The following is a 19,661-nucleotide window of genomic DNA, read 5'->3' on the forward strand; positions in this document are numbered from 1 at the left end:
GATGTGTGAAAAGAAGAATCTCACCTAGGTAGGACCTACTGCTAATCAAGAGTCTCGAACTGCTCCGACCTGTCTCGCAAAGTGACGTCAAGTAACAGAAGGAAGTAAGATACTGCAACAAAGGTCTATCAGCGTCGCAGCGAGATTGTAATGTGATAGGTATCAGGCCACAGTGGCTTCTCATCGCGTGTGCAGGCTTCTTGCACTTGTCGTGGCAGCATGCGGGCAAGCGCTAGCGTGGGATGCTGCTCTCAATGTGATAGGTCTACGAGATATCAGCACCGAAAAGCAAAGTGAATATCTTCATCATTGAAGCTGTAGGTTGTGTTCAATCATCGCTGTGTCAAATAATGCCAATACTGATCATGATTTCACCAGACATACCTTGGGTTAAAAACAGTACACATGTTCTACCTGATCAATTACTTCGTTCTTAGATGTTTCTTGTTTACCTATGTTCATGCAAATATGTTCGGCAATTTGCTCCACAAGCCTTTCTGGGCTTTCCTGCGGCCTGACGTCAGCGGCCGCGTTTTGTTGAGCCGCGCTTAACCTAAGAGCATCCAGACCGCAACATCCCACCACACTTTTGTATGGAGGACCTGCTTTCGCGGCTCTTGCTGCAGGGAAGCCGGTAGATAAACCTGTTGTGTTCACAGGGGTTGTTGGGCTACTGTTTACTGTTCGCCCAGAGCGACGCCACTACGTAAAGATGAACTACAGAACTTGTAGCTGGCTGGCTCCTTCAAATAGGGCGGCATCCGCGTTTTCCAGAGCTGGACATTGAGGACTCTTCTAAATCATTGAAGTGAAATCGTCTTGTATACAACATGGGTTCCGACGGTACGATCGCATGTCTTAAGTAAATGGCTGTAACTAACGAGCAAAACAGAACAGCAACCAACACCGGACAACTACACCCTCTTCCAGGGGTTCGAATGGAATGTCCCTGCTGACCAGAAGCACTGGAAACGCCTCATTGCCGAGGTTCCCAAGCTAAAGGCAGTGGGCGTCGACAACATTTGGCTTCCTCCGGGCTGCAAGGCTGCCTCCCCGGAAGGAAACGGCTACGACATCTACGACTTGTATGACCTTGGCGAGTTCGACCAGAAGGGTGGAAAGAGCACAAAATGGGGCCCCAAAGAAGATTTGCTTGAGCTTAGCAAGGTCGCGAAAGAGAATGGAATCGGGTTGTTCTGGGATGCTGTTCTGAACCACAAGGCCGGAGCAGACAATACCGAGAAATGCCGCGTGGTTGAAGTCGACAACAACGACCGCACCAAGGATGCGTCAGAGCCATACGAGATCGAAGGTTGGCTAGGATTCGACTTCCCCGGCCGAGGTGACAAATACTCTTCTCAGAAGTACCACTGGGAGCACTTCAGTGGCACAGACTACAACCAAGCCAACGAGAAGAAAGCCGTATACAAGATTCTCGGCGATAACAAGGGCTGGAGCGCATCAGTCGATTCAGAAGGCGGCAACGCCGACTACATGATGTTTGCCGATATCGACTACTCGCACCCCGAAGTCCAAGCCGACGTGAAGAACTGGGGCGTATGGATTACCAAAGAAGTTGGGCTCAAGGGCTTCCGTCTGGACGCAGTGCAGCACTTCTCAGAGCGCTTCACCAACGAATGGGTCGACAACCTGCGCGACGAGTGCGGCAACGACATCTTCATCGTCGGCGAATTCTGGTCCGGCGACGCACAGCTCATGTGCGACTGGCTGGAGGATATGCACCACAAGTTCTCCCTCTACGACTCGCCGCTGCTTAACAACTTCTCGCAGCTGTCCAAGACGCCCGATGCCGATCTCAGGAAGGTCTTTGATAACACCCTCGTTGCGCTGAACCCTACCAGCGCCGTTACCGTCGTTACGAACCACGACACGCAGCCCGGCCAGACCGTCGAGACGCCTGTCGAGGGCTTCTTCAAGCCCCTGGCGTACTCGCTCATTCTGCTCAGGCAGGAGGGCTACCCATGCCCCTTCTACGGCGATCTGTACGGGTTGCAGGGCGAGCACGCCGCGGACCCGTCGTGCGGCGGGAAACTCGCGGATCTGGTGCTCGCGCGCAAGCTGTACGCATACGGCGCGCAGGAGGAGTATCGCGACGAGGCAAACTGCATTGGCTTTGTTCGTCGCGGGACGTGGGATAGGAAGGCTGGGCTGGCGTGTGTAATGAGCAATGCGGGGCCGGGTCAGATCAGGATGGCGGTTGGCGAGATGCATGCTGGAGAGAAGTGGACAGACATTCTGGGTTGGGAGCAGGGCGAGGTCGAAATCGATCAGGAGGGTTATGGGCTGTTCAAGTGCCCCGGCACGAGCGTTGCGGTGTGGGTGCGTGCTGATGCGGAGGGCAGGGAGAGGTTCCCAACGAACTTTGATGCTGATATTTACAGCAAGGCTTAGATGTATTAACTAGACGGGCGATTAGATATATACCCTAAGATAATAGACTTTTCTTCACCAATTTAACGATACTTACAGCTATCACAATACTCAAAGCTAAATTCTAATTGATCCTTGACTATATCATAGGCAAAAATGTGTCGTATAGATTCTTCTTGTATCTCCCCTACGTCGCTGTTGCGTGCTGGAATACTTGGCCCATATCCTCAGTCCGCCATTGATCCTGGAACGTGAAAGACTGGATCGTATCAGAATCGCATAACAACACATATATTTATACAGATGCCGACAGATTCTAAACCTAGCGCCAACGCTAAATACTCTTCAGATACAAAAAAATCTTTATGCGGCACCCAAGAAGCCCCTCGTCGCATTCCTGAACCTCTCCTTCGTGAAAGCTTCAACCTTCACGCCCTCGAGAATGGCCTGCATCTGCAGATCCTCTGCATCGCCAACAGGCTCTACTCTGATGCGCCAGTGTGCGCGCCGCACGACACAGTCCATTTCTCCTGTATTGATCGTAGACAGGAAGGTGCTGGTATCGGTTCCAACGTCTGTTTCTTGGCCATTGATGATCAGAGCACAGTCGCTATCGATGCGCACGCTGATGCATGTCTCGCTGACTTCTGGGGCCACAGGGGTGATGAGCGGGTTGTTAGGCTCTGTTTGCGTCAGGCTTAGAGATTGGGTTGATGGGAGGCCCATTTTCGATGCGATGATTCGTAGAAGAGAAGTGATGCGGCGGAGCGTGTCGCCGTGGAATGTGATGTATCCATCAAGAGAGTTGGAAGTCGCAGCGAACGATGGAGTTAGGTGGAGTGTTGCTGATTCGCTAGAGCTCGTCTCAAGGATGAGAACGTTGTTGGATGTAGCATCGTCTGTATATGGACGCGCGTACGATACGTCTCCTGGTATAAAGATCGATGGGTCTGAGTTGCTGGGCGCAGTTTCTGGTGTGAACGAGATCCCGGATTGCCGTATGTCCTCCAGCCTCATCAGGACCTCATTCTGCCTTCTCTTAAGGTTATAGCTCTTCTCGCAAGGTACAAGTTGCTGCTCTAACCCTTTTAGATGAAAGTATCTGGCGTCTCTCAGCAAGTTTGCTCTATGTGTCGCATTCCTGATTTCCACTTTGTAGCCTTGTAGCATCCTCATCAAGTCCGCAAATATCTCACCGCTCTTGTTTGGCACAGAGGGCGGACTGATAGATGGTGGACGCAAGAGAGCACTGCGGTCAAGCCCAGGGAAGACCTCTGATGGTGTGCTGAACCATTGCGCGAAGCCAAGGGAGAAATAGTTGGGCGAGTCACCGGGAGCAGAAAAGGAATCACGCGGAATCCGAAACGGTGTGTTGCCAATGGAGATGAAAATGTCGGATTTGAAGAGCTGCTTTGTAAGGCGTGGAACTGCGTAATGTCAGTGCCTGTGCGACGAAAGATGCGGAGGCTTACGTACGTGAGTAGAACTGCGCATCTGCAAAGAGCTTGACGAAGTGCTCGCCATCGCGTGGGACGATGTGGTAGCCCTGGAGGTGGAGGGCTATTTCGCGGAACGTTTCGGGATCACGGTCAATATACAGCGTCCTCACATCACTGGCACGGCTAGCATTGTTATGTAGTTGTTCGCTGAAGAAGTGCGAAAAGTATGAGGGTGCTCTTGGAGTGTCAGCCTCAGTCCGCTTGCAATTGTTCCATAACATGATGCTTACCATCTGAACATATCGAAGCGCCGGAGAGTCTAAACAGTGCCGAACCAATCTGTATTGGGAACACTCTCCCCGCCGGCAGCATGTTGCTGCTGACGGACGACTCTACAACTCTTCGTGATTCTGAGACATCGATTTCTCGACCCTGCGGGCCAGTGCCTTTGCCGGCGTTCTTGCGCCGATGTGCCTCGCCATTGCTTTGTCCGCTTGATTGGTTCGCTGAGGCCGCAATTGGCGATGCCTTGGCATCAGCAAGGATGGTGGGCGCAGGACTCTGCGAAGCCGTGGACGAAGCGCGTGACATCGCGCGACGTTTTGGGGGATTCCGGTGCTCGTTCGCGCCCTGTTGACTAGCCGTCTGCTCGGCATCTGGTTTGCGCTTCATCTTTGGAGAATTGGCCGGTCTTTGCGGTAGTGGTAGCGGCGGTGGAGCCAATGGAGTTACGAGGCCAGGAAACGGGCAGCTAAAATCTTCGACAGGATCCTTGCGGTCATGAAGCTCTTGTATCAGCTCTCCTTGTGGCTCATAAGGTGCCAGCGACTGTGCGAACTCCGACTGCCCCCAGTTCCAGCCTGCCGGCGCGTAAGGATCGAAGCTGTAATAGCCAGGAGCTCCCTGTTGCGGTTGCTGTGGGCTCTGGGCTGGGTACGTCAAAGGCGAGTCCTGTGTGAATGCCTGGGTTGGGGTCGCATATCCTCCTTGGGCATATACGTTGCCCTCAGGCGCATAGTAACGACCGTACGCGTCGGCTGTATATAATGCCGCTTGGTCAGAGCTCGGAGGTACAACAGCGGGCGGATCTGATGTGTCGGATATATCTGGCATATGACCCAAACTCTCGATACCGGTATGCGTCTTCGCGACCTCACGCGACCCAGTAGCCGGAATGCCGGAGGGTCTCCACTGAGGGGAGGCAGAGAGCTCTGCAACTGCTGATGGAGAGCTGAGTAAGGAGCCTGCGGGGAGATTCTGAAAGCGGAATAGTCTCTTTTTTTTGGATGCTATCGAGTTTGCGCGATTGTTGTAAATCAATAAACAGGTAAGAGGCGACAGTGTCTTTGCCTTGAGATAAAAACAATTCAGGGACAGCCAGAATCTTCCTATACACTGTGAAGATGAATAATCATTGTGTACCATTTTTTGCGGCTGTTTGTAGTAATATACTTATGCGCCATACGCACTCCATCACGACTTCCTCACCGTAGCTGTATCGGACGTAGCCATCGCACGAACCGGCCGAGGGAACAACTGCGTTTGTGCGGCGCGGGAGGCCTGGAAGACGGAACAGCAGGTCGCTAGACGAGTATAGGCCAGAGGCTTTTGCTGACGCATCTTAGAGGTTGAAAATAGTAAAGTGACCTTAACTTGGCTGACGCTGATGACTGATCCTGCTGACGTGAGGCTTTTCGCGTGCTAATCACTTGTTGCTGCTGCTAAAGCCGTGCCATCGACGCGGAAACTGCACTGTTGTCCGCGCGTCCGAAGGTGCGTCGACACCTGAGTGGCGCACCGCTTAACACCGAGATTTCTCAACCTGCAACGGCCGCTGCTACTACCGATGATCGTCCACCTCGCCACTCGCGTTCCAGGGAAAGCGGCGGATAAGTGACCTTCAAGCTAACCAACTTTAACACAGAACCTGTAATACTCAAAGCCAACATCTTTTTGAGTGTTACCTATGTTGTGGGCAAAAAAATGTTCCATGAAGTTTCTTGGTATCTTCCATACTTGTCTCTTCCATGATGGCTCATGGCTGGGTATCCTTGGTCCCTGCGACGTGAGAGCTCGCTACCTTGATGCTTACTTCACCTTATCAACGTGCACGACGATGTACTGCAACCAGGCCTGGCACGTCCGACCAGCCGCTGGTCAGCCACGGGGCAAGACACAAAACTCTTTATCATTAGAGCGTGTGTATATGTGTGTGTGTGTGTGAATTATGTAACTCAGTCTTGGTCCTGCAGTTTGTTTGCTGCAATGAGACTGTGTTGGATTCTGCAGAGTTGAGAAAAAAAGACCATTAAATCAATGTGCCTCATGCATAGTGGTATGACAGCTGCCGTAGTGATAAAAAAGATAGCACCAGCTACCCAACATTCGACGAAGATTCTACTCCCACACGAACGCGCTTTGTACAACTTCCCCTGGCTTCTAGCCTTGGTATTAGTACGACTGTGCTATCGAGGCCATGCTGAAAGGATTCTTAGTTGTGGATTTGGTATACCGAAAATCTACTAAATATCTGATCCTCGAGGCCCCAAACCCCCAGCCCACCATCCAGAGTCCACCCAGAGGCGGTTTGAAGCCGCGGCAACCTCCACACTCCTAACTAATTTCCGTCTATCAAGATGCAAATCCGCATGCCCATTAGTCAGTTCTCCAGGCGTTGTGAGACCCGACTTGGCTGCGCGAGATACAGGGCTTGATCCTGTCGACTCACTCTTGCCGTCAGACGTTGGACTTGCTGAGCGCGGTGTCGAGCTTGCGCGACTAAGCACGGTTGCGATAGAAGAATCGGGCGGAAAGGTAGGTGGAATGGCGCCCAAGATCCTTCCCGCAGCGAACACGCAACCGCCTACTGCGTGTCGGATGAGAGAGTCGCCGGTCAGACTGCCGGTGATGAAGACATTTGGGGCAACTTCAAGGGAGCATTCTGCCTTCGCGCGGAGCGAGCGGCCGGATATCTGATTCGAGGTTGTTGAGCTTAGGGGAATGGGGGACAGGATCTCGGCCTGCAAAGGGGAGGAAAGAAAATCTATTGTGCCGCGGCGGCCGACGACGTACTCCAGGCCACCGACCTCAAATGTCTTGGATTCGCCGGTTGCAAGGCGAATCGTTACGATTACTATGCCCGAGGATACAGCAGAGACAGCAATGATCTCAGCGTTCGGGAGCCCCTCGTACAACGCCCAATCGCGTTGGCTGACAAAAGGGTTGTTGGTTGATTTGCGGCGTGAAAGAGGCGCTCGTGCGGCGCGACTCTTAGTTGATGCTATGGCAGCAAGTTTCATCTGTCGATATACAGTCGCGTATTCTGGGTACGCTGAGTGGTGGCAGCCCCGGAGTGGTGATGGTCGCTTGTCCGGAGCCCATTGATAGATGTGGATAACTTTGCGGGCAGGCGATGCAGATATGATAATGTCTGCTGCGGAGAATCCAGATCCAACAACAAGCAATGGCGCATTGCTCGACTGCAGCTCAGCGATGGGCGCCAGAAGCGGAGGAGGGGGTATGTTGACTGTGAAGATACCGGAAGCAAGTACCAGGTGTTTACAGTGTATGCCGAGCGACCCAATGAAGAATCCGTCTGAAACGCGGTGCACATCATCGACCTTAGTGCCGGAGAAGATCGAATCTGAGATTCCCACCGCCCCAGGGTAATTTCGCAGGTAGTCAGCGAACTCGGTCCTCGATGGGCGCACAAAGTCGCACTCGCCCTCCCTCTCGACTTTCCCCATGTGCTCGGCATAAGAGTAGCCTGGAAGCGAGAGCTGTTCAGCATAGCTCAGTGTGCCAATGTCGGCGCTCGCAGAGACCGGATTATCTGCCCATTGTCCGCCTACTTGCTCAGTATCTCCTATAGCGACATGAGATACGGCTTTCTCGGGCTCGTAGCGCCATTCGATACACGACTTTGGGTTGATCTCTGTGTCTGCGTTTGGCCGGATGAGCGTGTCCAGGAGCGTATTGACAGGCAATGCTTGCGTCGAGTAGCGTAGCGAGGAGAGGAAGTGCGCATACAGATCCGAAGTTAGGTGTAGCAGATTTGGGTCCTTGGACAGCTTCGCGCTGAGAATGTTGTCATAGTGGCCCCCTACATAGTGAGGAAGATGGCCGTGCAGGATGTACGATAGGATCAGAGCCGAGGGGCCATTGCCTTGAATTAATCAGCAGCCGTTCTCTTGAAGTTCCTCCGTTCCGTTGTTTCCGTACCGATAATCACCGTGTCGACGCATTGTGGGAGCGAGCGAGCCATGGAATGCTGCGGCGGGCAATGGAGGCCATGAGGGAGTCTTCAGGTCTCGACGCGGGCGGACGGGTAGGCAGAGGTAGTGTATATACCTAGTCAAAGACCCGTACATGACGGATCTATAATTCTTCGGCGCTAGGCCGCGGTCGATTCCGCCTCAGTTTAGTGGGGTTGGTGCCGGTCTCGCCTTCCACATCGGTGGGGGGTTTTGCGAGGCTCAACCTGTCAGTCAAGAGCGTGAGCATGAGCGGGCCCTGCATGGTGAGATTCCTGTTGCAATAGACGTGCATGTTGCGTGCTACGTGCTGGTAACGCGACGCATTGCATAAGGCGTGGGGTTATGATGAGGTCACATGCTTGGCCCTGCAACACCTGCATGCGGAGTATTACTATTCACCAGGCTATACGAATGTAAACATGCAATAAAACAAAGAGGTATCTAGCCCACCAAATTCGAACGTCTGTTGTGCATCAAGCTCTGGCGAGTATAAAACAGATGGAACGGCGCAGTCTTGTACGAGAAACACGTCCGCCGACTACCTTCTGACGCCGGGCAGGGTGCAGGGTCCCCCACATCACGTCCGGATCTGGTCCGTCGGCACGTCGGCGTGACCTGATTGGTAATAACCAACATAAGTAAACATCACCTCAGTATCTGTACGTGACCGTATTGCGCTCTGCGATTGGAGATACGTCGTGTTGCAATGGCCGAGTCACATTGTGCTCTGGTGTCTGTTGGCGCTGACCTGCATCCTCCTCTGGAATAGCTGCGCCGTGCATTGTCAGATTATTCGCAGAGCTCTCCTGGCGATGCATGTAGGACGGCGTTGACTGATAGCCTGGGTGATATGAGTCAGGAGATCCACCATGGCCATTCGATCGGGGGTTTGGAGGTAGTGCGAAGGTCGATGTGTAGTGGTCAGCAAAGGGGTTCTCTTCTTGCTGTTCAGGCATGGAAGTTTGCCTGTTTGGGGCCGCTTGAAGCGACGTAGGGAGACTGCTAGTGTTGGGGTTCTGGGTTGCCGGTGCTTGAGCGGGTGGTGCGCCATACGGAGCCACGTTTGGCAACGGGTCATACGGGTCTCGCGGCATGGAGTCCATAGGCGATTGCACGTTGTTATGCTGAGATGGCGCAGGTGGTTCGTATGAGTTTGATGGACCTTTGTTGACCGGAGGTAGAATTGGAGGTGTTTGTTGAGCGGGAGGCGATGGAGAGGTTCCGATAGTGCGACGAGCCTGGAGAACAGCACGCTGATGCTTCGATGCGGCGAGAGAGAGTTGCTCATTTGTCTCTATGAGCGTGAGCATCGTGTCGTCGTCAGGACTTGGGTTGTCGCTGGCAATGTAGCCTTGTATGCTACGCTGGGCTGATGTGCACCTCTCTGCAAACTCCTTGACCAGATCGTTGCCAATCAGCTCGTTTGGGGGTGTGGACTGCACGAGCTGAAGAAGTAGCTTAGCAGATGTACGGGCTTCTTCGATACGTCCTGCAAGCTCCACAGGCGAAGGCAGCCCGCGTGAGCGCGAATGGCTCCGTCCTGAGCTGAAGCCGCCCTGGAATTGCTGACCACTACTCCAGCCCGGCGCATCAAGCTTGCGAGAGCCGAGCTGCTTGGCCGCGTTCGCCATCAGGCCTTTCTCTTTCCTCCACATGGCGAACACGGTGTTCAAATTGGTGTCAAACGCCTTCTCGCGCTCCAATGCTTCCAGTGTCTCCCTAAGGATCTGCGCAACACTTGGGTCTGTTCCATTTCGCAGCAGATACTTCACTGTATCCGCAAAGTTCTTGTCGAGATTCTTGGTGAAGGACGGGCCCGGATTGTCGGCCAAGATGCGTATGAGCATGATCGCATTGTACTGAACATGCGGGCGCGTGTAATTCTCCTTGGAGAGAAACTTGCGAATCTGTGCGGCAGCGGCGGCGGCGGCGGAAGGACTGGACTCGGCAGCATCGACGATGGTTGGGAGGTGGAGGACTTCTTCGCCCTGACAGCAGTTAGCACATGGCTGTGACGGGGGCGCATATAATGGCAGCATACCGAGTTGGCCGCGCCAGATTCACAAAACAACCTCTGTATCTGTATCAGCCCAGTGAACCGCGGCGCAACTCTGCGCGACTCACCACGCCACGGGCGGCGTTCGCATCAGGTGTGTCAGCATCGCTGTCGGTTGGAACATCCTGTGCTGTGCGCGCTCAGTACAGTGTCGCGCACGAGTAACATCTGGCCGACTCACTGGACCTCTTGCGCATCAAGCTGCCCAGGCGCTTTTTGAGAGCCATAGCGACGGGGGTCTAGTGGGGCACTCGAAGCTCCGTGATGTTTGTCGGCGGGATCAACAAACAGAGCTTTGACGTTACTAGCAACCGGGGTTCTTTGAGGCCTGGTGTGTCTCGCGATCGTGGTAAGAGGCAGGTTTAGCTTCGTGAGACTCGAAGCATTGGGCGGTAAGGCGGCCAGCGGTGCGCGGTGCTCGTTACTTGCACGGACACTTCTATAAAGCTGCTGCGCCTCCAGCCAAGCATACGAACGCCGGCAACAACGTCAACCGCCGCGTACTACATGTGGCAAGCAGCCTTTTTCGCAGCATAGTCTGCGCGGCATGTGTGTCACGGGAGCCTAGAAGGAACACCGCGTCCCGCGAGTACGTGTCGGCCAGCCGGGCTGGGCGAAGAGCTTGGAAGGGGCCATGACGTGCAACGCAAACGCTCATTGTCCATCGATTCACACAGTGCTAGGACGAGGAGGCTGTCAACACTTCAAGGGCTGTTCCTCTTGCTAGCATGGCAATTCGCGGCCTTGTACTTATATGTTTGTAACCCTGCAAAGATTGAGCCCATGTGCTGAGCGAATGTGAGCTGCAACCGTGCTTGCAGTCGGTCCCAGGCTGTTCCCCACCTTACACATGGAGGCACCCGCACTTCCGTTGATGTGATGCAGGGACTTTTTAGTCTCGAATGAGTGGAGCTCGAGACTGCGGACACATGACAAGCTGCTTATGATGCAGCAAAGGTCAGATGCAAGTCCCTAACCCCAGTCCTAAACGCAGGTCCTCAAGCGAATTTGCAGTGGGCCCCTGACGCGGTACAGAACTACAGCACATCTTTCTTCTGAGGACTAATGGATGACGATCTGTCAAAGACCTCAAAGTTTTACTAATGTTATATGTCTGCTGCGCCAGGCTATACCTCCAAAGCGAGAGGCTTGCGTTGCGAGCAGGTGATGCGGCACGCTTCATCTCGGAGAGGCGATCAAAGTACGTGACACTACATGTACACTCTCTTGGCTCCACTAACCACGAGCCTGTCGACTTTGGGCATCTTGGCCAAGTCAGTACCATGGGACATGGCTGATACGACGTGAACTTGCTTGATGGAGTGCTGCAAATGTGCGTCAACTGTAGAAGGCGAGTGGTACGCATGAAGCACTTAACGCATTTCGGGTTTCACACAGGCTGAAGTGCAAGCCTCAAACTCCGTCTACATGGCTTTGCAAACATATTCTGGGTTTGACAATGATTCTAAGGCAGCCAAAGATAAAATCATAAGAGCAACATTGAAACCTGAGGGCAACAGGCAAGAAGCTGCATAACCAACACCACCATTCGATCTAGAGTTGACTGAAAATAAATATTGGGCGGCGAACGGACTGGCAGAAGGCCCGTGGACGCTCCACAGAGCCCAGCTTGGTCTGGTCGCCATCGAATAGGTACTTGTTTGTTGCCAGCTCTGATTCGATCTCGCTTCTCGGCAGTGCCGCAGCGGTGATCAATGATCGTCTCCGCCTGCAGCCCCACAGCCCGACCTGCGCCTGCCTCGACGTCACGACGTCACCTGCATGCACCTGCCACCAAGTGTGACGAACTGGGATGGCTGCAGCTTCCTTATTTACATGGCGCCCCTCAAGGCGCCTTCAGTCTCGTGCAAAACATTCTGCCCTCTGACCTCGCCTCCCATCAGGCACCCGTCGTTCTCAGCCGCCAAACAGTACCTCAGAAGCATCATCAGCACCCTCCGCAATGGCACATGAGCCAGCAAAAGCCATGGCAGGCCAAGCCAGGCAGCGCTTTCAAGAAAGTGAAGAGGACCGCATCACTCGCAATGCTGGACACTTCTCTGAATTCGAAGCTGACATGCCTAAACTCGCGAACCGATTCCAGTTCTCTTTGAAGGATAACCTGTCCTCTTATCTGGGGCGCAACAACCCCTTCTTTTCCGAAGCCAACGATGATACTGATTACGTATGGCTCCTCGACAACACAGCCTACCAAAATCGCTTGGGCAGGTGGAAGGCCGAGTTTGTTGCAGCCTATTTCGTCAGGCATAGTGGGAAGGATTTGTCTGAGGTTGTAGCTTGGGTCAGTGAGAAGATCGGCCTAGCCGACGATGAAGAGGCGAAGAAGACCATAGCGCTGAGATTGGAGCCATTCTTGGATGCCATTCTTCCTGCACACGCTGTCAACATCGACCTCCAGGGCATGAAAGTCAGACTTGGACCCAGTGGGCGTGATGGCATCAGCACAGACGAGCTCGCAATCCCTGGTTCAGGCTACAAAGATGGAGAAACAATCACGTCGAAGGCCATCGGTGCAACCGCAACACCTCTCAAGACAACGTTCGCGAAGAACAAGGGATGGGCCGTGCTCTCTGATGTAGACGACACTATCAAGAAGACACTGACATCCTCACCTGTTGGTATCTTGAAGACGACGTTTGCGGAAGAACCAGAACCGATCAAGGGTATGCCAGAGCTTTACAAGCATATTGTTCAGAAGCTCGACAACCCGCCTTTCTGGTACCTCTCTGCATCACCTTACAACCTCTATCCTTTTCTGCGCCAATTTCGCGAAACCTATTATCCTGCAGGAACCATGCTGCTGCGCGACGCGTCTTGGATGAATCTTGCTGGCTTCTTAGCCAATCTAACGCAAGGTACCGAGGCCTACAAAGTCGACCGCATAGAGAAGGTGCACGAGTGGTTCCCGAAACGCAAGTTCATCTTGATCGGTGACTCCACACAGTCCGACCCAGAGGCTTATGGCGAAGCGTACAAGAAGTTCCCGAAATGGATCGGTGCCATATATATCCGCAAGGTTACCGGTGTAGCAGAGATGGACGAGGGCAACAAGAACAGCCCGGAGCGTTTCGAGAAAGCGTTCAAGCATGTGCCAAAAGAGCTGTGGTACATTTTCGAGGATCCCAACGAGCTGTACACGAAGATTGATGCTCTAGTACAACATCAGTCACCTGCTTGAATTTGATCGGACCCTTCGGCTTTTGTTTTGCGTGTTACTAGCTTGCCATGTTTCAAGCTGGCAGTAACCAACTTCTCCATTTCGATACCCTAATTCCACGATGCTTTTGTAGTCAATTCAATATTATCCTTCCTATCATACCTCTCTCTTTCTTGTACTCTTACCATACGACTCGAGCTAGAGTATGCACTGTCCCAAGACCAGTAGGTTTTTCATCTCTGTAGGACGGTTAGTAAGTAGTAAGGCACATCGACCGTTCAGCCATTCAATTTGTATCGAACGAAAAACATTGAAGTATTTCACTTGCGATTGCACAGTGCCGCCACAGGCTCCCATTCACTTACAACACAGCCCCACCCTACTGAAGACACCGTCTTACACGTTGAACCTGCCTTTACCCACCTCCACACTACGACCATGGAGAATCACTCGTACCGTGAGCCAGACCCGGCGCCCATATACATCCTTATCGTCCTTGCTGCTCTGTTCTGCGCTTACTGCGCCTGGCTCGCCTCTGTTGCAGTACGCCTCTACTTCTACAAAGGCGCCCTTGGCCCAGAATCTGAGCGATTCGTTATTCTGCCGGCATACCTGCGGAATCGTAGCCCCCAGCGCGGGCACCAAAGGCGCGTCACCGCTTTTCCTGTTCCAGCACCACAAAAGAGCCCTGCACGTCAGCTTGCGCGTCTGTCGCGAGCCCCACGTGTGAACATAACGGATGTAGAAGCGAGCGACTTGCCAGACCCTGAGATCCGCGCCTTCTTCGCTGAGCAACAACGCATCTCTCGCCTTCCGGCTTTCACTCAGGATGACTGTGGCGATGGTTCTGATTTTCCCGACATTCCATTTGCAATCACACCAGTTGAGGTGAAGCAGACTACTCTGGCGCCCTCACTCAACAGAAGGCCATCAGCCAGGTACAAGTCGTCGGGATTGCATAAGGTTGGTCAGAAGAAGTGGCTGACTGTGGGGAGCACATACAAAGACATGCATGCGGCCCGAGAATACCTCCTCGTCAAGAAGAATATCGAATGCATACAAGTCACTCGTGACGGTGAAAATGCGTGCGATGAGCTATTGCAGGAGGTTGTCAAGTCTCTGGTTTCTAGATACCCCGAAAGCTTCAGCATCAAGACCGTCAACCGGCGCAAGCATGTTCATAACGAGATCACCAAAGAAGAGTGGTCTCTGGTCCGTCCGTTTGATTGCCACCCACTAGAATTGTGTGCGAGGCTTGCGATGGAGGACTTCAACATTCTGACAAAGGGAGAATTTACACAGCAGTACTACCTGTGAGTATAACCGGGCACACGATCAAGTAAAGAACTAATCAATGACGCGTAGTCAAGCAAGTGCGACTCTTGCCCCGGCTGGCTGGCGCATGCGCGATTTCATCGGCAAGCCACTCTCACACATGCAAGACCAGGACATTTATCAATGGGATGGTGCGTTACTCTTTACGCTGTGCTTCTTTTCAGAAAAAGGACATGCATTGACTCTTCACAGATATTCCAGACATCCTTCCGATCGTCCCGCTTGTTGACACCCTCGCCCGCAGCACACTCTACATCCAGACACAACCAGACTCCCGCCCTCTATCACATCTCATCTTCATCCAAGAGGCCAAGGATTTCTTTCCGGGTAATCTCTCGTCGCTTCTTCCACAGCACATCATCGTGCGCCGCGAGCATCAAGTCTTCCGACGCCTACCCAACACTGATACGATCATTTTCTCGACAAGGACGGAATTGAAGAAACTGACCGACCTGGACGTACACGAGAGACGGAAGCTCGTCCAGGAGATTCGAGGTTGGGACCGTGAAGTTGCGACCAGGAAGGGTCTCGAGTTGTGGCAGACGGCTGTTATTGGATACTGCGAGGGCAAGAAGGTCTTCAAGGGCGATGAGACGGTTGTTGATGCTGGCGATATGACCACGGTCGGCGAATAATCAGTCAAGGGTGTCAAAAGAGCACGTCTTGTAGTTATCTCTACAACTGCTTTTTGGATGGCTTGCATCCTCCTCACATTACCGGCAGCCGTAGCGACCATCAACACCAGGTCTCTGGCCAAATAGAGTTGACGACCCGCCTCTTCGCCGAAGCTCGACAGTTGAATCTGAGCATTCTCAGTTTGAACTTGTATAGTATTGCCAGACGTATCTGAAACCGCTCGGGCAGTCTTGCTTCTATCTTAAGACATTCTGTAGTCCTCTAACCATTCGTGAACTCACACACATCTCCAATCTCTGCTCCAAGGACCTCTGTTGTAGCCAGCCATCTAGGTCTCGTAGCCCACTTTCTCTACTGCTCCATGTGCTTCCGTTTGTGAAATCCGTTGCGTGTGTACCGTAGTTATATGATTCAAGCCTTCAATCTAGACCATATCTTTGCCTTTGCCACTCTCCTCAACTGCGCCGGCCTCAGGCTGCTCGGCGCGCTCGGCACCCTCACCCAAGAAGTCTTCCGAGTCTCGGTACTGGATTGGATCGGCCTCAACATCGAGATAATCCTCGCCACGAAGAAGGCTGTAGCCCTTGCTCGTAGTCTCAGTTGTGTGAGGGACGAACTTCGCCTGGCAGTTAGGGCACTGCTGGCAAGTTGGCTTCCGTTTGAGACCGACGGACGAGAAGATTGTCTTCCAGGGAAGATCGTTTACTGTGAAGTAGATGTGGAGGAACCTGCCTGTGTGAGCCACGTAACAGGTGTGTAACTAGTCCGACTTACATGTTCACGATCATGGGTGCGGTTGTGTAACCAATAAGGACCCCGAAACCGACAGCCTCAAACTTATGCGGCTCAACTGCCCAGCAGGGGATCAGGACAGCGAGATATGTAATAGCCGCAACAAGATCGAGGACCTTGAATTGCAAAGCACGGGGACTTTTGCCGTTCGTCTTCATGTACCTCAGACTGACCGAAGTCGCAGCGACGGTCATCGCCAAGGGAATGAAGGCAAAGCAGAAGGCGGAGACATGTCGCCTGCGGGACCAGTAATAAGGTCTCTGCTCCAGTGCCAGAATAGTTGTAGCAATGTTCAGAGGGATTGTGATGGCCGTAGCCACGTACGTCAGAAGGCGGAGAGGGCGCTCAATGGTCGTAGAATCGGTTTGCTCCATGGTTGCTGTAGTCTGCAAGAGAAGAGGGTGTGTTGGGATGGAGTAGAAGAAGTGTCAGTTTCGGAGGTTGATAAGCGTCTGAACAACTTCAAGGCAACAACAATTCTGCCGCCAAGAGGACCGTGTCGCGCAGGGGGAGCGTACACTGCACGCCTTAGCAAAGTATCCAACGGACTCTACGTCTTGCGAGTGTTTTGATACGCAGGCCCCTCATTTCCTGTCCAGATGAGGCAATTCGCATAAGAATGCATCCACACCATCCAATGATGAGACGAAGGAGTCGGCGGCGCGTAGTCGGGGCTATCTCAAGAGGCATAGCGTGCGTACGACGCACGTATGTGGGTTGACCGCGAGGCAGACTTGACTTGCCGGCCAGCTCAAACATGATCCTCTTCAGAACAACAAACTAAGGCGCACAACATCGACCAGCGGTCGATCAATACAATTCAAGTCCATACTCTTTACAAATCTCCGTTTATTTTTTTTAACTGAAACGAAGTTGCCTGTCGTACTGTGAGCCTGTGTGCCTCGTGACGCAAGAAGAGGTCGTGCCCGCTTATGTAGTGTTTTGATCCTGTCTCCACGCCGATAGCCGAGCTACCCGCGTGCCACAACGTCTAGCTTTGGACAAGAGCGGGTAGGACTGCCTCTTTGTCAGCAAAGGAGGAAAACCCCATGATCTAAAAGCATCCAAGTACTGCGGCCTTGCGTGTGTGTTCGCTGGCGAAACGGGCTCGCCTTCAAATTATCATTGAGCCTTTAGTGTGCGGCCCGGTTCGCATCGACTAAGACGTGTCGCACTCACGCGACTTTGTTCGTCAGGCTTGCATTGAGCGTGACGACATGAGCCTTGCGCACAGACCACGCGCTAAATTTCCGACCACTTTCACCTCCTTCATGGCACCAACGCTGCCTTTCTGCCATCGTTTGCAAGTCATCGGCCCTTCGTCAGCGATAGTTTACCACCAGACTACCGTCCTTATGATCAAAGGCCGTGAAGGTCATCAGTATTTGCTCTGATCTAGAAAAGTCGGAAAGAAGCCTGTGAACGTCCTGATAGTTCCTAGGTAGGGTTGGCTAACAAACAGCAACTTGATGGTAAATGGACTAGGGCAACGCTCACAAATGCTACATATCACAGAGCTCAGCTTGGATCACTTGCTATCGGATACTTGTTTGTTGCCAACTCTGCCTGGTAGCGAAGCACTAGGGGACATACCGGGCTGGACTGGACTTCAAGCCTGCCCTGGTAGTTTTCTGAATGCCCCTCAATATTCCCTTTCGTCGAGAATGGGACCCCAGAAGAGGACGCAGTTTGGTCGGGTAGCCAAGAACTTTCATCGCTTACCGCCTATTTGAACTCTGCGGATGTGACCTGTGATACATTAGTGTGAGTAGTCCTCTGCGACATCTGGCCACCGTGCTACGTCCACGTGTGATACTGGGAGGTGCGAGCTCATTTGAACACTCCGTCACCGCGTCTTGGAAGGAGAGTTTTAGAGTATTAGGTGCCGCATGAGTTCATTATCCCAACCCGTCGATATGAAGCCGCCTTCACTTCACTCTGCACGTGCCAAGAATTATCTCACATTCCAGGTATTTCGACGTACTAGCTCTGTGCGAAAGCGCACCCGCTTACTATAAAACTCGCACAGCCACCAACACAGTGGTCGACTTCTCGACCACCATCGTTCACGACGGCTTCTACCTTCCATTATCACAAACGCCTCTTTGCGCAGCTAGCAGTCATGGGTCTTCTCGCAGGCATTCTCACCGCGTGTTTTGCGATAATTATGCTCTTCGAGCCCCTTCACGCCGTCTACATCCCTGGTCCAAATGATGCGCATGTTTACACGACTGCCGTTGCCAACTTCCCACTTATCAATGCTGCAAACCAAGAGCTGGAGGTGAGCCTCTTCATGCCAGTGCACAAGGCAGACTGTTCGTCCGAGTGCGACAAGCTGTACATGCCAGCTGGCACTGCGCGCGAGTCCGATGCGCAGTTCTTTGGAAACACGAGCGACAGTGTCTTCGACAAGATGAAGTACAAGGCTTGCTGTGGCAGTAGTAAGACCATTGATGCTTCTAAGGTTCCGCTAGTGTTCCTGGAACCTCAAGTTGGTACTAGCCGCTTCTTGTACAGCACATTAGCCCGGTTCATGAGCGCAAACGGCCAGGCTGTAGCAATCATCGACCATCCTGATGTTCCCGCCAACAACGGCTCAGCCAGCCTCGATCCATTCAAGGACCTCAAGGTCTGGGATGAGATGGTGACGAAGACCGTTGATGCGCGCATTCAGAACATCAAGTTCGTGTTGCAGGAGCTCGGCGACGTCAATCTTCTGCAGCGTCAGTTCCCTTCCATCAAGTTCAGCGCTGCGTTCGACTCGGAGTCTTACAGCATTGTCGGTCATGGTATCGGCGGCTCAACTGCGACAACACTTAGCACCCTAGACCCTCGCGTTCGGTTCTCGATCAACCTCTCCGGCAGCGCGCCGCTCTTGCAAGATCCCACCTACGCCACCGTCTACTTCTTCGGCCGCTCTGACTTCCGCCGTGAGAACGACATTCACTGGCCCACTACATGGAAGTATCTAGCCGGTAGGGTTACAGAGTGGGATTTCAAGAACGCGGGCATCTTCGACTTCTCAGACCTTCCATGGATTGTCGACCTAGCGCGCAAAGACGAGATGATTACTATCGATGGCGTCAAGGGTCTGCGAGACTCTTTGGGTCCTTTCGGCTTCCATGTCAACGCCTGCTATCTAGAAGCGTACCTCAAGGCTGAGCTGACCGAGCCCAAGTACGGTTATGTTGGAGACTGTTTTCGTATCTTCGATCAGATGCAGCCATACCCCGGAGGTGTTCACTAAGTGGTATGAGATGCCAGCATGAATTGACAGTTTATTGCCTGCACTTCCTAAACTTTGAGGTCGGTCTCAGCGCGAATGTACGGAGAATACAACGATACAGATAGGATTTGGTCTGGTTTGAACACAATTTACGTCTTTTGGAATGTAGACAAGAATCCTTACCAAATGAACGCAACGAGAATAATACCCTTATGTATTGCGGACCACCCCATGTCATCCATAAGGTTGTGTAGCGCTTCTCATTTGATTCCAACGATTGTAATCTGACAGAACTGTGACAGTAGCAATGCGATAGCCCCCTAACCTGACAGCTTCTGCCAGGTTCTGTGTG

At 52.8% G+C, this 19,661-nt stretch overlaps 8 protein-coding genes across 8 annotated transcripts; 4 read left to right on the top strand and 4 right to left on the bottom strand.

Moving 5' to 3' along the window:
- The first annotated feature begins 521 nt into the window (after window positions 1–521).
- Window positions 522–2,522, top strand: C7974DRAFT_326257 (alpha--amylase-like protein). The gene is made up of 2 exons (XM_046138984.1): window positions 522–843; window positions 893–2,522. The coding sequence occupies exons 1-2, from the start codon at window positions 831–833 to the stop codon at window positions 2,410–2,412; spliced, it is 1,533 nt and encodes a 510-aa protein (XP_046003369.1). The 5' UTR covers window positions 522–830; the 3' UTR covers window positions 2,413–2,522.
- A 232-nt stretch (window positions 2,523–2,754) lies between these two features.
- C7974DRAFT_299122 (uncharacterized protein) lies at window positions 2,755–4,943 on the bottom strand (the record flags this gene model as incomplete). Its single annotated transcript, XM_046137729.1, has 3 exons — window positions 2,755–3,818; window positions 3,868–4,065; window positions 4,121–4,943. 3 exons carry the CDS (start codon window positions 4,941–4,943, stop codon window positions 2,755–2,757), a joined length of 2,085 nt encoding a protein of 694 aa, XP_046003370.1.
- Window positions 4,944–6,203: 1,260 nt separating this feature from the next.
- C7974DRAFT_24585 (uncharacterized protein) lies at window positions 6,204–8,415 on the bottom strand. Its single transcript, XM_046137477.1, has 2 exons — window positions 8,052–8,415; window positions 6,204–7,995 (listed from the first exon to the last, which is right to left on the bottom strand). The coding sequence occupies exons 1-2, from the start codon at window positions 8,092–8,094 to the stop codon at window positions 6,353–6,355; spliced, it is 1,686 nt and encodes a 561-aa protein (XP_046003371.1). The 5' UTR covers window positions 8,095–8,415; the 3' UTR covers window positions 6,204–6,352.
- C7974DRAFT_24584 (uncharacterized protein) lies at window positions 8,416–10,475 on the bottom strand. The gene is made up of 4 exons (XM_046137476.1): window positions 10,324–10,475; window positions 10,211–10,272; window positions 10,128–10,160; window positions 8,416–10,074 (listed from the first exon to the last, which is right to left on the bottom strand). The coding sequence occupies exons 1-4, from the start codon at window positions 10,367–10,369 to the stop codon at window positions 8,737–8,739; spliced, it is 1,479 nt and encodes a 492-aa protein (XP_046003372.1). The 5' UTR covers window positions 10,370–10,475; the 3' UTR covers window positions 8,416–8,736.
- A 1,421-nt stretch (window positions 10,476–11,896) lies between these two features.
- On the top strand, window positions 11,897–13,643 carry C7974DRAFT_383973 (actin filament organization protein-like protein App1-like protein). The gene has a single exon (XM_046140807.1). It carries the CDS (start codon window positions 12,106–12,108, stop codon window positions 13,339–13,341), a length of 1,236 nt encoding a protein of 411 aa, XP_046003373.1. The 5' UTR covers window positions 11,897–12,105; the 3' UTR covers window positions 13,342–13,643.
- A 115-nt stretch (window positions 13,644–13,758) lies between these two features.
- Window positions 13,759–15,290, top strand: C7974DRAFT_420086 (uncharacterized protein; the record flags this gene model as incomplete). The annotated part of the gene is made up of 3 exons (XM_046144241.1): window positions 13,759–14,633; window positions 14,686–14,786; window positions 14,848–15,290. The coding sequence occupies 3 exons, from the start codon at window positions 13,759–13,761 to the stop codon at window positions 15,288–15,290; spliced, it is 1,419 nt and encodes a 472-aa protein (XP_046003374.1).
- A 425-nt stretch (window positions 15,291–15,715) lies between these two features.
- C7974DRAFT_408293 (uncharacterized protein) lies at window positions 15,716–16,457 on the bottom strand (the record flags this gene model as incomplete). Its single annotated transcript, XM_046143320.1, has 2 exons — window positions 15,716–16,019; window positions 16,066–16,457. The coding sequence occupies 2 exons, from the start codon at window positions 16,455–16,457 to the stop codon at window positions 15,716–15,718; spliced, it is 696 nt and encodes a 231-aa protein (XP_046003375.1).
- A 1,510-nt stretch (window positions 16,458–17,967) lies between these two features.
- C7974DRAFT_326272 (uncharacterized protein) lies at window positions 17,968–19,585 on the top strand. The gene is made up of 2 exons (XM_046138985.1): window positions 17,968–18,053; window positions 18,113–19,585. The coding sequence occupies exons 1-2, from the start codon at window positions 17,973–17,975 to the stop codon at window positions 19,328–19,330; spliced, it is 1,299 nt and encodes a 432-aa protein (XP_046003376.1). The 5' UTR covers window positions 17,968–17,972; the 3' UTR covers window positions 19,331–19,585.
- The last annotated feature ends 76 nt before the right edge of the window (window positions 19,586–19,661 follow it).

The sequence above is a fragment of the Boeremia exigua genome, assembly GCF_020726555.1.
Source record: "Boeremia exigua strain MPI-SDFR-AT-0100 chromosome Unknown C7974scaffold_1, whole genome shotgun sequence".
In the NCBI taxonomy this organism is placed as follows: Eukaryota; Fungi; Ascomycota; class Dothideomycetes; order Pleosporales; family Didymellaceae; genus Boeremia; species Boeremia exigua.

What these genes read in the sequence shown, in the direction of transcription:
- C7974DRAFT_326272 (XM_046138985.1), top strand. Translation starts at nt 17,973, where the DNA reads ATGAGTTCATTATCCCAACCCGTCGATATGAAGCCGCCTTCACTTCAC. An exon ending in AGAATTATCTCACATTCCAG is followed by an intron (nt 18,054 to 18,112) that starts GTATTTCGACGT and finishes AAACTCGCACAG; the next exon opens with CCACCAACACAGTGGTCGAC.
- C7974DRAFT_24585 (XM_046137477.1), bottom strand. Translation starts at nt 8,094, where the DNA reads ATGGCTCGCTCGCTCCCACAATGCGTCGACACGGTGATTATCG. An exon ending in CGTCGACACGGTGATTATCG is followed by an intron (nt 7,996 to 8,051) that starts GTACGGAAACAA and finishes GATTAATTCAAG; the next exon opens with GCAATGGCCCCTCGGCTCTG.
- C7974DRAFT_383973 (XM_046140807.1), top strand. Translation starts at nt 12,106, where the DNA reads ATGGCACATGAGCCAGCAAAAGCCATGGCAGGCCAAGCCAGGCAGCGC.
- C7974DRAFT_24584 (XM_046137476.1), bottom strand. Translation starts at nt 10,369, where the DNA reads ATGGCTCTCAAAAAGCGCCTGGGCAGCTTGATGCGCAAGAGGTCCA. An exon ending in CGAACGCCGCCCGTGGCGTG is followed by an intron (nt 10,161 to 10,210) that starts GTGAGTCGCGCA and finishes ATACAGATACAG; the next exon opens with AGGTTGTTTTGTGAATCTGG. An exon ending in AATCTGGCGCGGCCAACTCG is followed by an intron (nt 10,075 to 10,127) that starts GTATGCTGCCAT and finishes AACTGCTGTCAG; the next exon opens with GGCGAAGAAGTCCTCCACCT.